At 27.6% G+C, this 15787-nt stretch overlaps 4 protein-coding genes across 8 annotated transcripts in view; all 4 read right to left on the bottom strand.

Annotated features, from left to right (window-relative positions):
* LOC127280606 (uncharacterized) overlaps positions 1–15787 on the bottom strand; it is a 263749-nt gene that overhangs the window by 75563 nt on the left and 172399 nt on the right. The window lies entirely within an intron of this gene.
* On the bottom strand, positions 90–7661 carry LOC127280621 (facilitated trehalose transporter Tret1-like). 2 transcript variants are annotated; one of them, XM_051303754.1, is made up of 2 exons: positions 7375–7661; positions 90–1720 (listed from the first exon to the last, which is right to left on the bottom strand). In XM_051303754.1, exons 1-2 carry the CDS (start codon positions 7427–7429, stop codon positions 318–320), a joined length of 1458 nt encoding a protein of 485 aa, XP_051159711.1. In that variant the 5' UTR covers positions 7430–7661; the 3' UTR covers positions 90–317. The 2 variants fall into 2 exon arrangements, with proteins under 2 accessions (XP_051159711.1, XP_051159712.1); XM_051303755.1 differs by lacking the exon at positions 7375–7661 and adding an exon at positions 1924–2203.
* Positions 8087–13440, bottom strand: LOC127280620 (facilitated trehalose transporter Tret1-like). 2 transcript variants are annotated; one of them, XM_051303753.1, is made up of 3 exons: positions 12770–13440; positions 12380–12570; positions 8087–11557 (listed from the first exon to the last, which is right to left on the bottom strand). In XM_051303753.1, the coding sequence occupies exons 2-3, from the start codon at positions 12432–12434 to the stop codon at positions 10152–10154; spliced, it is 1461 nt and encodes a 486-aa protein (XP_051159710.1). In that variant the 5' UTR covers positions 12435–12570; positions 12770–13440; the 3' UTR covers positions 8087–10151. The 2 variants fall into 2 exon arrangements, with proteins under 2 accessions (XP_051159710.1, XP_051159709.1); XM_051303752.1 differs by having other exon boundaries at positions 12380–13440.
* LOC127280626 (uncharacterized) lies at positions 13576–15758 on the bottom strand. The gene is made up of 3 exons (XM_051303761.1): positions 15476–15758; positions 15243–15321; positions 13576–14983 (listed from the first exon to the last, which is right to left on the bottom strand). Exons 2-3 carry the CDS (start codon positions 15295–15297, stop codon positions 13740–13742), a joined length of 1299 nt encoding a protein of 432 aa, XP_051159718.1. The 5' UTR covers positions 15298–15321; positions 15476–15758; the 3' UTR covers positions 13576–13739.

Raw genomic sequence — 15787 nt, 5'->3', positions numbered from 1 at the left:
CAGTTTCTTTTATCTTCTTTTCCCCTTAGTCCGAAAAAAATCTACATTTTACATTTACTGAAATTTCGAGATTTCTCGCATATTGTTCGAAAGATCTATTAAAATACAATGTTTTTGCCGAACATTGTAAGAATATTTGACCAAAAGTTTCGGAGTTGTACGCAATTAAAAAAAAAGGTAGTCAGGGTTGAGCTCACTAATAACCATACAAGGCCTTTTTATTATGAAGTTAATTTAAAAAAAAAACTCTTTTATAACAAAAATAAAATATTAAAACTATACAGTCAAACGGACTGACGGCACTGAAAATAGATTTTTTATGAAGAAAAACATCCTTTTTGTGAACCACAATAGTGAATACGGTAAAACAATGATCTTTTTTTCAAATTTTCTTGAATTTCTTCAATCGTCTTTCCTCTTGATTCTGGAGCCATTAGATAAATCAAAATTGTCCCTAACAAACAACAAATACTGAAACACCAAAATATCCCATACACATGAACAATTGTTGTCCATTCTTGAAAATAATATACTGACAAAAATTTAAAAAAAGGATTAACTAGTTTCACAACTGTCACTGCTATACTTTTCACATCATTTGCAAACAATTCACCTTGATAGATGGTAAGTAAATTACATGGTCCACTGGTAAGAAACACAGAAACAAATGACAGGAAAATAATTGGTATCCATCCTGATAAGTCGGAGGATAACAAAATACTTTCTTCAACATAAAAATATGCACCAATAATGAAAAGCGAAATGGAAGAAATTAGTCCGGAGAAAATTAAAATATTTCTTCGATTTATTTTTTCGATTATTTGTGTACTCACGAGGCAAGTGATTGCATTTAGAGCCGATAATAAAATCATGGTCTTCTTTGGATCCATTGGCGAGGTTTTGTAACTCAATATTTTTTGTCCAAAAGCTACCATAGCCACTTGTCCGGATAGAGTGCTCAACAATCCAGTTGATATGACAATTATCAAAGCTTTTCTGTTTGTTGAATTTGAAAATAATTTCCATATATTTGTTTCCCGAAGAAAAACAATAATTTTTTGACACTCTTCCAATCTGTCAGGTTCGATATTCACTGGCGTTTTGGAAGAATTTTTATTTATTTCATTAGCGGATTCCAAGTGATGTTGAATAACATAAACACCACATTCTTGAGAATTCGATTTCTCTTTTTCGATTCTTCTTTGACAATCGGGCATAGCGAAAAAAATTAGAAGAAACAAAATTGGCAGCATTAGAAGAACAAAATTCATTTGTTGATAGGTAAAAAAAGCACCGAGTAACATTATCAGTGTACAGCCAAGATCTTTTGAGAGTCGAAGGAGAATCATGAAAATTTCTCGATTATCCTTGTTACAAATTTCTGTCATGTACACTGTCATCGCGCAGATACCACCACCATAACCAGCGCCTCCAATCAGTCGTGCACAATAAAGCGTGATGTGACTCTTTGCCAAAATTATCATTAGCCAAGAAATTATTTGCGGCACGGCAAACATAATTAATGTCCATTTTCGTCCTATTCGATCGATAAAAAGTGGATTCAAGAGGAATCCTATTGATAATCCAATTAAATTAAGAGACGCTATCCATGAACTTTGGTTTAGTGTTATTTTAATGTCTGATTCTGGACTTTCTAAAAATGGTAGTGCTGGAGAACTCCAAGAAATCATTGAGCCATATCCGACGACTGTCATACAACCTGAAATTTTAAAAATATACGTTTCTTTTCTTTCTCATTAAAATGAAAGAAAATTAGTGCAAGTAACAACCCAGTAAAAAAAAAAGTATAGACAGTAAGGAAAAAGTATAGACTCATAGCTTAGTGGCTATACCGTTCGGCATGTAATGACGGTATAGAGACGTTACGGTGTATACTTTTTTCTTACCGTGAATACGGTTCACCTGGATTGTTTGAATTGATGTGTATTAACGCGATTTGACATTGTCAATGAAAAAGCCGATTGTTTTGAAGTGTAATAATGCCGATTACGAGGAGGAGCGACGAAATTTTATCTAAAAGTTAAAAAGGTAAATGTGACAGGCACGAGACCTGCGAGAGTTGTTACCACTGGATTGAGGAAATGCATCATTACTGACAAAAAGTATTCGACAGAAACTTACCGACAGAAAGTTACTAGGAAGAGCGGCAAATTCAAATGGTCAAATTAAATTCGAATGAATATATACATAATTTAATATAGTTTTTTTATTTTAAATCAAGTATAGTATTTTAAATAATTAAATACCGATATTAAATAATTAATGTTTATTATAAAAATTGACATATAGACATGAAAATTTTTTCATTTTTAGCATTTAAATCTGTGAAATAATGAAATATTGTAATTTTATTTTTTAATTACAAAAAATTTTTATTTTTTATTAATTATTAATAATTAAATTTTTTTCATAAAAATAAAAATGTACTGCAAAGAATATGTTTTATGCATTGAAAAATAAAAATTTGTTAAAATATATTATTTCTATATTTTGTAAATAAAGTTATTTATTAAAATAATTTTTTTATTTATAAAATTGAAATAGATTAAAAAATTAATGTTTTAAATTAAAAATTTTTTATTTGAATTAATATATGTAATTAACTATTATGAAAATTAATTAGTCGTTAAATTTTTTTTTTTTTTAATAATAACTAATCTTTTTTTACCTATAAACAAATTTAATTTTATTTTGAACAAAATTATATTTTTAATGATAAAAACTTTGTTATTTTACATAGAGACGAATAATATTATACTTTTTTTATTTGTGAGTGAGAAGTGACCAAAACCAAATAATTGTAAATCATCGTAAAAATATTTTAAAAGGGATAGAAACAAATAATACATTTTAAAATTATACAACACAAGAATACTCGCAAATCGCATTTACGCGTATGAAACAAATTATAAGCATTAAAAATTATTGTAGGATAAAAGAATGCGTTTAAATATAAAAGAAATTCACAAATAAAAAAATATCGTTTAAGAGTGTCGAACGGTCTCTGAAATTCGTTGGCATTCAATAATCGCCCTATAAAAACGGCACTGAACGTGAAAATGATAAACATTGAGTTTAAAATACTTTTTTCTCAAAACGCGGACACTTTTTTCAAAATCGGAAAAAATACCAAGGATCCTTATCTTATAAATTTCTTAAATCCGAAAGATTGTGCAAATCTATACAAAAATGCGATTGTAAAACGAAAAGTACGAAAGTAATATAATGACAGCTGCGACATTGTGCTCCCTGCATGCTTCTGCCACCTAACGGCTGCAGGACGTAATAAACCTAAAATTATATTACTTTCGTACTTTTCGTTTTACAATCGCATTTGCGAGTATTCTTGTGTTGTATAATTTTAAAATGTATTATTTGTTTCTATCCCTTTTAAAATATTTTTACGATGATTTACAATTATTTGGTTTTGGTCACTTCTCACTCACAAATAAAAAAAGTATAATATTATTCGTCTCTATGTAAAATAACAAAGTTTTTATCATTAAAAATATAATTTTGTTCAAAATAAAATTAAATTTGTTTATAGGTAAAAAAAGATTAGTTATTATTAAAAAAAAAAAAAAATTTAACGACTAATTAATTTTCATAATAGTTAATTACATATATTAATTCAAATAAAAAATTTTTAATTTAAAACATTAATTTTTTAATCTATTTCAATTTTATAAATAAAAAAATTATTTTAATAAATAACTTTATTTACAAAATATAGAAATAATATATTTTAACAAATTTTTATTTTTCAATGCATAAAACATATTCTTTGCAGTACATTTTTATTTTTATGAAAAAAATTTAATTATTAATAATTAATAAAAAATAAAAATTTTTTGTAATTAAAAAATAAAATTACAATATTTCATTATTTCACAGATTTAAATGCTAAAAATGAAAAAATTTTCATGTCTATATGTCAATTTTTATAATAAACATTAATTATTTAATATCGGTATTTAATTATTTAAAATACTATACTTGATTTAAAATAAAAAAACTATATTAAATTATGTATATATTCATTCGAATTTAATTTGACCATTTGAATTTGCCGCTCTTCCTAGTAACTTTCTGTCGGTAAGTTTCTGTCGAATACTTTTTGTCAGTAATGATGCATTTCCTCAATCCAGTGGTAACAACTCTCGCAGGTCTCGTGCCTGTCACATTTACCTTTTTAACTTTTAGATAAAATTTCGTCGCTCCTCCTCGTAATCGGCATTATTACACTTCAAAACAATCGGCTTTTTCATTGACAATGTCAAATCGCGTTAATACACATCAATTCAAACAATCCAGGTGAACCGTATTCACGGTAAGAAAAAAGTATACACCGTAACGTCTCTATACCGTCATTACATGCCGAACGGTATAGCCACTAAGCTATGAGTCTATACTTTTTCCTTACTGTCTATACTTTTTTTTTTACTGGGAAGTAAAAAGCGCCTCCCATATATAAAGAGATTCGTGGTTGTTATATTTATTTAAACTACATTCAAAATAATTTAAAAAATAATTTCAGTTTTTTACATTCTCATCATAATGAGAAGGTATTACATTTGGGCGATTTTGAGCATTCTCTAATTTTAGTAAATCTCGACGTTTTGAGACTTTCTGATGCCGAAAAAATGGGTCCTAAAAAAATGTCTGTATGTCTGTAGACAAAATTTGGTCCGACGATAACTTGAACAAATTTTAATGAATCGACTTCAAATTTGATATACACCTTAAGTGTACCAAAATCTCGCCTGAGTTCGTTGGCCACCCGAGTCGAAATTTAGACTCTCTATAAGTTCTCTAAAAACCTCCTTTTATCCTCCTTTTATTCTCTCCAACACTTTCATGCCCTCTTTTCGACCTCGAATTTGCAAAAGTGGAAATATCTGCTATATTCGAGGCTGAAAGGAGGGTTTAAAGATGACTAGAGAGGCGTAAAAGAGGTTAAAAAAACAAAAAAAACGAAAAAATAAAATTAAAAAAAAGTAAAAATTGAATTTTTTTTCTTATGGACATTATTTATTGACCCTATTGAAGATATATTTATTGGTCTTTGTCGTAATACTATAAAACTTTTAGGAGGAATAAAACTTGGAAAAATCCAAATTAAGAAAAAATTCCAAGACCTCTTTTCAAACCTCTAAACATGCAGATTTGGAAATAAGCGCATGATTTCAGGCTGAAAAGAGGCTGAAAAAATCGAGGGTGAAAAAAGGGAAAAATTTCGACTCGGGCAGATGATTTCGTTGAAAAACAACAAAATAATTCAAATTTTTAGTTTTTAAAAAGTTCTAAAATTCGCATTTTTCAAAAAAAAAATTTTTTCAATTTTTTTTTTTTAAATTACGACTAAAAATAAACACTTTTTTCCTTTGACAATTTTTAATAGCGATTAAAACAAAAAAGTTATACCACTTTTTTAAAAAAAGACAAAAAGTGACAAAAACGGATGAAAAATGGGTAAAATGCAGAGCAAAATTACTTTATTTTGAAAACCTATGTTCATCTATGTATTATTTCTGTTTAAACCACCTTAAATTAACATAAATAACAGTGACTTACTCATAAAGTTCCGATTTTTTTTTTTATAAGTCCAACTATTGTTTTCCATTGCCAAACATTGCAATTGTTTTCAAAAAATCCTCTATTTTAAAATACTTTATATTGCGCTGTTTATACCACAATTTCGTATTTTTTCGATTATTTACTTTTGAATTAGTTAAAATTCACTTATTTGTAGATTTGTAAATTTTTTTTTCTTTAACACTTTTCGATACAGATTAAAACAAAAAAGTTAAAAAAGTTATGTTCTATAACGATTAAGGTAACAAAAATTTTAAATTATTTTCGATGTGTAATTTTACTCATGAATTTTTTGCGGACCAGTTTTAACCTATTTTGCCATCTTTTCTTTTAGCAACTTTCATCTCTAGATTTAAAGTTTTTGAAGCAGTATTCCTAAAACATTTTTTCCACTATAACGAAAGCATTGTGAAGTAAAACAAAAATAATAAGTGTAGCAGGCGAAATTATAAAGAATTATAAATTAACTAAGTATAAACATTGCTATTTTTTAAGAGAAAATTCATTTTTCAACAATCTTTTTAACAAATTTAAATAAATCTTTCTACTCCTTGGTTTTTTAGGTCGCTCATTACGATTCTGAAGTCAGTTTTTAAAAATTCAAAATGGCGTATTGAAACATTTTTGACGCCATATTTTTAGCATTTAAAGATATTCTGAAGGGATAAGATTTGAAAAAATTACAAAAACTGAACAAAAATTCTAAAAAAATCTTTTTTTTAATGCTTGTAAATTGTTTATTTAAAAATTTGTCGGTTCTTTTAGTACACTATTTGATAGAGCCTCAAATTACCTGTAAAAATTTCGTTAATGGGTTAATGCATGCCTCCTTTTCCTATTGTATGTTTCTAATTTTCGAGCGTGAAACGCGAGTGCCGTGATGAGAATGTTATCCTTAAAGTCAAAGTACTTTAAGAAAATGAAATTTAATTTATAAAAAACAAAAATTTCACTTATATAAATTGTACAAAAAAATTTTTATGAATAAAAACATGAGAGCGAAACCTCATGTAATAAATTTCTTGCTTTAAAAAATGCATTTACTTTAAAGTTCTGTTTTTTAGTGTTTTTAAATTTTCAATTAATTTTTTCTTTCACTCAATTAAAATTAGCTCAAAGCGGAATATCTTATTTTAGTAAATAATTTGGTTTGTCGATTTTCGTTAATTACAAAGACCTGGCCAATCCACGGCGCAATATTAAGGAACTAAGTTTGAACAGCTACAGTGCCGTCATTCTCTTTTTTTTTGCCCGATAAAAAATTTATTCTAATACCTTTAAACCTTACCTATTTCTATAAATTAATTTAACGCATTTTAATAAAGACTATGAGTTGTTTCTAATAAATTTTTCAAAACAAGTCGATTATATGGTAGTATAATTAATACAATTTTTAAATTTAATAGGAAAATTTTTGTATTACAGAGTGTAGTTAAAAAGTAATTAATGCTAATAGGTATTTTTGTATTTTTAAAGAAAAAGATGATTTAAATTTTAAAAAAGCTTCCGTGAAATTTTAAATAATTATATTTCTAAAATTCTAAACACTTAGAAATTGTTTATGTTACCTAAGTGCAATTTCTAATTGTTTAAAATTTTTTAAATTAAATTATTTAAAATTTTACCGAAGCTTTTTTCAAATTTAAATCAACTTTCTCTTTAAAAATACAAAAATATATAGTTGCAATAACTTTTTCAAACTCTTTGTCTTATTCTTTCTTAAAAAATGGTTCTTTACAAACTATTTTATACACTTACCTGTGATAGCTGTGGCATATTGCAAAAGTAACATTGATTTTGTGTTTTTAGCCATTTTTGGATGTATTTTTTTCTTAACTTTTCAATTAAATTAATTATTTTCTAGGCTTCAACTTTACCGATTTCTTGTTTGTTTTGATTTATTGTTAAAAAGAAAAACTTGTAAATAAGTTGAACTTGTTTTTTTTTTGATTAAACAAATTTTTGTCTGTAGTTTTTTATATAATTTGTCAAATTGAAAGAAAACACATTTTATTCACAATTTCAGGAAGCTGTTCTTTCCCTCATAACTGCATGCATTTGACTGTCACATTTTTAGGGCACTTATATTGGATTTTCTTATACTAATTACATTTTAATGGGATTGAATAAAAAAAATAAAATAATAAGAAAAATGTCTCAATTTTTATTACTTACTTAAATTTAAATAATTAATTAATTTTATTTGAGTGAAATAAATTTTTTTCAGTTTAACTAACTAAAACCCATTTTAAAGTCAATGCTTCAAAATTATAATAAATTCAATGTGACTTTGAAGCGAGCTTGAGAGAATAAAGATCTGACAATGCTCTTTTTTCTATACAAATGAACTTATTTTAAATTAAAATGTCATAACTTAATTAACTAATTAATTATTACTGAAAATTAATTTTTTTTAAATCATTTTTTCATAATTTTCTAATAAAAATTATTAGGCCTTTTTATTATAAAACTTGACATAAGCTAGCCCATTAGGGTTTTTTTTTAAATATAACTAAAGATAAATTTAGTTGTTGAACATTTTTTTTATTGTTGTTTTAATATTTTCTTATATTAAAGCCATTTAAATAAGCGCGCACTTTTTCCTACCAATGAGAAAATTGTTGTTGTGTTTGCAATTTTCTAGTGGGCGAAAAATCATATTCGTTCCAAAAACGTTTTTAGAACGTTTCATGTCTGCCAAAAAATGTTCTAGAACATTATTTGAACATCCACCCAGATAGCACGTAAGCTTGCAGCAGAAGCCCCAAGCAAAAATTTTTATCAAACGCCGATATTGACAACAGGCGCAATCATACACCAATATTGGCTAGCCGACAGTTGGCTTACCAGTATGGGTTCAGTACTGATATGGATTAAATTCTGTACTGTGCCAATACTGCAAGCCAATACCGGCATGCCAGTATTATTGAGACAGTAATGGCAAACCAGTATTCGGTCAGTATTAATTCAATACCGAATGCCATATTTTATAATATTTGAAGAAATTATTTGAATAATAAAATAAAGAGTAAAATGTTAATATAAAAAAATAACAATTTAAAAGTTATTATAATAATTTATTATTATTGATAGTTAATGCTATGAACGCGTGCGGTTCGAGCGAAGAGTCGGTTCTTCGATCCAGCTGCTCAATTAATGTAAAAAGCAAAAAGAGCCCTGAATTTTGAATATCTACCAGTGCTGGCTTATTAATATGGTTACAATAATTTTGCCCGTACTGGCAAAATACAGAATTACTGCTAAATTCCAGTATTGAACCAGTACTGAACGCCAGTACTAAGCCATTACTAATAAACGTTATCATCCCAAACATATGCCAGTATTGGTTCAATATTGGCGGTCAGTGCTTTGCCAGTAATTGCCAGTACTGGCGCAACACTGCGCCGATTGTAAATTTTTGCTTGGGGCTTACTGTAACCTTCAAATGTCCCACCCGCTGACCCAAGCTGTTGGCAATCTTTCGGTAAGCTTACCATGGAAGTTTGGGTCAGGTGAGACATTTGAAGCTTGCAGCAAGGTTGCTGCAAGTTTACGTGCTATTTCAGCATGTTCTTAAAATATTTCAGAACATTATTTGGCGGACATGAAACTTTCGATGGCTGGGTGTAAAAACATGATACATCGAATTGGCGTTGAAAAACATGATACGTCGGATTAGCGTTGGAAAACATGATACATCGTCGTTTGATTTGAAGAACATGACACGTCGAAAACGAAATTTTTTTTTTATAAATTTCTGTTGGTACCGCACTGACCGTGAAAATTAAAATGTGTCAAATCTTTGAAACTGTTTTATGAAACAAATGATTTTGCTTCATAATATGTCAGTTCAAAGAAAAATTAGGTTAAATAGCTTTTTATATAAAGTTTATATTTAGATTGATAAAATCTGTGATTTTATAAATAATTCTATTTTATTATAAATATTTATATTGTAAATATTCTATTACAATTGGTGTTGTTTAAATATTTGTTTAAAGAGTCAATCATGGAGAGTAAGTAAAGTATATTTTTTAAAACACAATTATTAAATAAATTAAATTAACTTAGGTAAATTTTTTTCTAGTAAATCCTCCAATTATTCATTTCCTGGTGGATTTGCCACCCATGACGTTATCATACAGCTGTAAAAGTAATTAATAATACAGACGATCATTTAAATACAGTATTGTAATCCCGTTGATTTAAAACGAATTTCATGTAAAATATTCAAAATTATATGTGTATAGTGCAAAATTTTACTTCTATTATTTTAATATCATCATATATTCTTAAAAAATGTAATATATAAGAAACCATTTTAAATTTCGCGGTCAGTGGTACCAACAGAAATTTGAAAAGAAAAATTTCGATGTATCATGTTTTTACACCCAGCCATCGATAACGTTCTAAAAATGTTCTTAAAACGTTTTTAGAAGGAACATGACTTTTTGCCCAGTGGGTAACTGTAATGAGATTTTAAAATATTATAGAAGACTCAAAAATCCTTTTATTATTTAAAAAAAAATCTATTTTCAAATGCTCCGTTTATTATTGGTTTGAAAGCAATTGTGAATTCGATAAAACAATGATCTTCTTGTTAAATTGTCTTGAATTTCTTCGAGTGGCTTTCCCCTCGATTCTGGAGCCATAAGATAAACCAAAATTGTTCCTACACCACAACAAGTACCAAAAATCCAAAAAATCCAATGCATACCAGCAGTCTTTGACACTTTTTGAAAATAATACACAGTCAGAAAACCAAAAACAATATAAACAAATTTGACGACAGTCACTGCTACACTTTTCACTTCGTTTGTAAACAATTCTCCCTGATAGATGTAAAATATGTTACTAGGTCCGGTACTAAGTAATACATCGAATACCGAGAGGAAAATAATTGGAATCCATCCTAAATAGGTCGTCGATTTAAAACCACTGTGTTCGAAATAAAAATACACGCCAATGATTGCCAGTGAAAGTGAAGAAATTAGTCCAGAGAAAATTAAAATATTTCTTCGATTTATTTTTTCGATTATTTGTGTACTCACGAGGCAAGCGATTGCATTTAGAGCCGATAATAAAATCATGGTCTTCTTTGGATCCATTGGCGAGGTTTTGTAACTCAATATTTGTTGGCCGAACGCTCCCAGGGCCGCTTGTCCGGACAGAATGTTTAATAATCCCGTTGTCACGACAATTATCAAAGCTCTTCTATTTGTCGAGTTCGAAAATAATTTCCATAAATTTGTTTCGCGAAGGGAGTGGATTCGTTCTTGCTTTTCGAATGTTGACAATTCAGAATTGGAACAAGTCTCCTCTTTTTCAATAACGCAATTTAATTTTGACTTTTCATCTAGCCCCAATTCTTGAACGCAGTTTAATTTTGCTTTCTCAATTCTTTGATTAATTTCCAGAAAATATGACGAATCGGGCATAAAGAGGAAAATGATGAGAAACAAAATGGGTAGCATTAATAGAACCAGATTCATTTGTTGATAAGTGAAATATGCTCCAAGAAACATTGTCAGCAAAAATCCAAGACCCATTGAAAGACGAATGATAATTAAGAAAATTCCTCGATTTTCCTTATTTCCAATTTCTGTCATGTACACTGTCATCGCGCAGAGACCACCACCATAACCAGCGCCTCCAATCAGTCGCGCACAATAAAGTGTGATGTGACTTTTTGCAAAAATTATCATTAGCCAAGAAATTATTTGCGGTATGGCAAATAGCATTAATGTCCATTTTCGACTAATTCGATCGATGAAAAGTGGATTCAAAAGAAATCCTATGATAAATCCAATTAAATAAAGAGACGCTATCCATGAGCTTTGGTTTAGTGTTATTTTAATGTCTGATGCTGAACTTTCCAAAAATGGTAGTGCTGGAGATGTCCAGGAAATTATTGTCCCATATCCAGTGACTGTAAGGCATCCTGAAAATTTGCATGAAAGATTAGTTTCACTTTTTTAAATATCAGAATAGCCAATTCCATTGGCTGTTTTTAAATTATTGTCGTTTTATTATCTTCAAAAAGAACCAATGAAATGAGTTTGTTTACATTTAAATTTAAAGCGTAAAATTAAAAATAAATTACAATCGCCACAATTGACAGAAATAAGAATAATATTAATTAAGTTTCATGACTAAAAGTGTATTTTATCAGATATCAAAATTAAGATGAAAACTGATATCATTATATTAAGAGACGGAAGTTAAAAACAAAAATTGATAAAAATAATATTTCAAAGAATGTATTTATTTGTGACATCAATTAATATTTCAACTTAAAATATTTAGAATAAAGTCACATAGGTTAAAGAATGAAGTAGAAAAACAAAAATTGTAAAATAATTTAATGGAAGATTAAAAACGTTATTTGTATTTTTCTAGTTCTATTAGGTACTGGCTTAAAGCAGCTAACAGTGAAACAACAAAACATTAAAATATAAAAAACCTCAAAAGAGAAATATTTGAATTTGAGAATTTGAAGAAACGAGAAAAAATTAAAGTATGTAGTACAATAACTGTTACATATAATAAAGTGAAATATTGTCAATATAGTATAGAGGAAAATTATCTTCGCAATCAATGTACTTAAAAACTCATAAAGTACATAAAAATTTAATTGAGAACTTCATTATAATTATAATAATATTTTAGTTGAGAAAAAGATAATGATGTCAGTTTTGTTTCTATTTTTAAATTACGTAATATTTTTCTTTTTTGAGTTGAAATATTTTTTTTCAAAACATACCTGTAATAGCTGCTGCATACTGCAACAACAAAATTGCTTTGGGATTTTCAGTCATTTTTGAATTTAATTTTTTATTGAATTTTTAAAAAAATATTTTATAACATGCTTATTTCATTCTTGAAACAAATATTATTTTTATAAACATCAAATAAATTAATTATTTTTTCATCTCACTACTTATTTAGTTTCTTCTGAAAACAATTGGATATTTATAAGAATTGATTTTTAGTTAGGTGTATTTTTATTTTCTGAATTTAATCAACATGTTTTTTTACTTTAAAAAAAAATTTTAATTTAGTTAGTTTAAAATTTTAAAAAATGTTTATTATAAAAATTAAAAAGTTGTTGTAAATATATTTTTAATTAATAATCTCTTGATCTATTATTAACCTTTTCACTATTTAAAAAATTGTTGATGAAAACACCGTGGACAAAAATTTGAAAAAAGGTTCTTTCCTTTATAGCTGTATGCATTCGACTGATTATTTTTTCTTATCCAGTTTCATTTTATCTATCACAAACGATACTATCATCAAGTTAAAGAAAAATATTTCTATTTTTTCCTCTATTCTACAGCAGTGAACTATTTATCAATAATGCACATATTTGTACCACTCAAAATTTAATTTATTCTTCGTAAATAGATGACATCCATATATAGTTTTCTTCCAAAGTTGTTACGGCTCATGACAGTGTCAGCAAAAAATTAACTACATTTATTACAATTTCTATTTTACTCTTTACTTGGGTACATTTATTATTTATAATACCTAATATGGGATTTATTTTTTGTTTGTTTAACACTATTTACAGTAGTTGAAATTTTTTTTAAAAGTATAATTTAATTTTTCCGTTTACTAAAACATATAGTTTTATATTTGAAATTGCAAATTAAAAATGATGAAAACTTTTTATAGTGGATACTTTGGAAAAATTGAAAAATTTTAAAAACTTTACTTCACCTCAATATAGACAAATAATTGAAGAAAAAAATGTTTTCTTTCTGAAATATTAGAAAAAGAATTTCTTCGACTTCATTATCACTTGAATATCATAAAGATTCACTCCCCTTGTCTCGGGTGTGAGAATATAAACGCAAATGCTACCAAAAAGAATGCCAAATGCAAAACAAAAAAATGCCAAGTACGTGCCCACTGTATCGATAAAATTTTGAAATTGTAACAAAAACAAAAAACTCAATGTCATATAACTAATTTTATTGAATGCTATAGATTGACTTTTCACTTCGTTGGCAAAAAGTTCACCTTGATAAACATAAAAGACATTTCCCATTCCACATGAAAGCATTACGTCATATATCGTAATACCAGCAAGTGGTACCCATTGAAAATAGTCGACATTAATTTTTGATTCTTGACAAAGGAAGAAAGTACCCACAAACACAAGGGAAAATTACACCTGTCCACGCGATGAGAATTTTTCGCCTTACTCTCTCGACAATTAGTGCACTTAGTAGAGAGGTGATTAGTGTAATTAGTGCCAATATCACTGAGGCTTTTTCCGGTGCCAAAAATGCCCCATCGTATGTGAAAATTTGTTGAGTAAATGTTGTAATTCCCGCGTGACCCGATAGAATATTTGTCAGACCCATCACCAATAATATTTCTAACGCTCGACGATAATTTTGTGTAGTGTATAATTTCCAAAAAATATTTTCCCTTATACTCAATTTTTTCCAAATTTTTCTCTCCATATGATCATCAATCATTTTTATGTTGTTGGCGGTTTTTCCATTTTTTTCGGTTACAGAATTGTCGGTCATTTCGTCGCTGATGCTTGAAGAATCATCAATTTTTCTTTTGTTACTACATGTTTCTTCATCAATGGTCTTAGTGGCTGTAACTTTGATTTCACTGACATTATTATTGACTCCAAAACCATCAATTTTGTCTTCATGATCATCAGTTTTGATTTTGTTGCTAATTTTATCATTTTTTTCAAAATTCTCCTTCCGTTTGTTCAAAAGATTCAAATTAACCATTGCCTCATCGTCATCATTATCCCCAAAATCAATTTTTTCATTCATAGTCGCCTGGTCTGTTCTTTGACTGACGTTTTGAAAATACGATGAATCGGGCACAAAAATAAATACAAGAACAAAAAACACGGGCATCATTAAAAGAACAATATTCATGTTTTTATAGTTTAAAAATGCGCCTAAAATCATTGTAAACAAAAATCCAAAATTCATCATACATTTCAGTAGAACGAGAAAAATGCCACGATTTTTGACATTGCCAATTTCGGAAATGTATACAGTCGAAGAGGAAATACCGCCTCCATAACCAATTCCGCCAATAATTCTTGCCACGTAGAGATTTAAAGAATTTTTCGCTATAATTATTAGAAACCATGAGATCACTTGTGGCAATGAGAACATGAGTAATGTTCGTTTTCGTCCAATTCGATCGACAAACAATGGATTTAATAAATAGCCAATTATTAAGCCCAATGGATAAAAAGCAGCAATCCAAGCACTTTGATCCTTTGTAATTTGAATTTCAGATTTTTCGCCTGTTAAATATGGCAACGCTGGAGATGGCCATGAATAGCCGCAAACAAATCCAATGGCCGTGATGGAGGCTGTGAATTTAAATGAAAATTTCATTGGATTTAGTCAAATTTTACATATTTTTATTTCAAGTTTGAAATTTTTTTTTAAAATAAAAATTATAATAGCACAACTTTAGATGTTATAATGAAATAAAATAAATCTATTTAAATAAAAAAATTATGCATAGCTGGACCAGAAAGTTATTTTTTGTATTTTTATAATATTTTAAACTTTCTAAACATTATTAAACATATTAATTGTTTTATATTTATTTTACTTTTGTCTTACCTGTAAAGGCAGCTGTGTATTGCAATAAAGCGTGATTCATTTTATTCTTTGACATTATTTTTTTAATGAAATTTCGTCTCTTAAGAATATAACAAAAAATTAATTTATTAGTTTTCTTTATAAATTTGAATTATTTTTAATCATAAGTTTTTGCATTTGAATTTGATTATTGTAATTGAAAGTCTTATTACTTAACATTTGATAACTTTATTTACTAGAATTTTTTTCTGCACCTTTAAATTTTATTTGGACAATAAAGGTTTATTTTCACAACTTTCAAATTTTATTTATTACAAACAACTAATGAGAGAATTTTCACAATTTAAAATTTAATTTTGAAATTAATAAAACTTAATTCCGAATACTACTGAATAATACTAGAATATTGCAATTAATCTTTCATCTCTTATCAGAAAATCTTTTATTTGCCATTCGTATCAATTTTATTATTACCTTCAGAAGTCTTATTCATATATTTAAAAATCTGTAAGAGAAAAAGTTAGTAGTGGTATATACCCATATACTACTTTTTTCTGATTACATAT

Source organism: Leptopilina boulardi, unplaced genomic scaffold (genome assembly GCF_019393585.1).
Source record: "Leptopilina boulardi isolate dan_hultmark-lab unplaced genomic scaffold, ZJU_Lbou_2.1 LbouV2_248, whole genome shotgun sequence".
In the NCBI taxonomy this organism is placed as follows: Eukaryota; Metazoa; Arthropoda; class Insecta; order Hymenoptera; family Figitidae; genus Leptopilina; species Leptopilina boulardi.
Note: the sequence above shows the minus strand (reverse complement) of the source record. Positions and strands in the feature narration are given on the sequence as shown.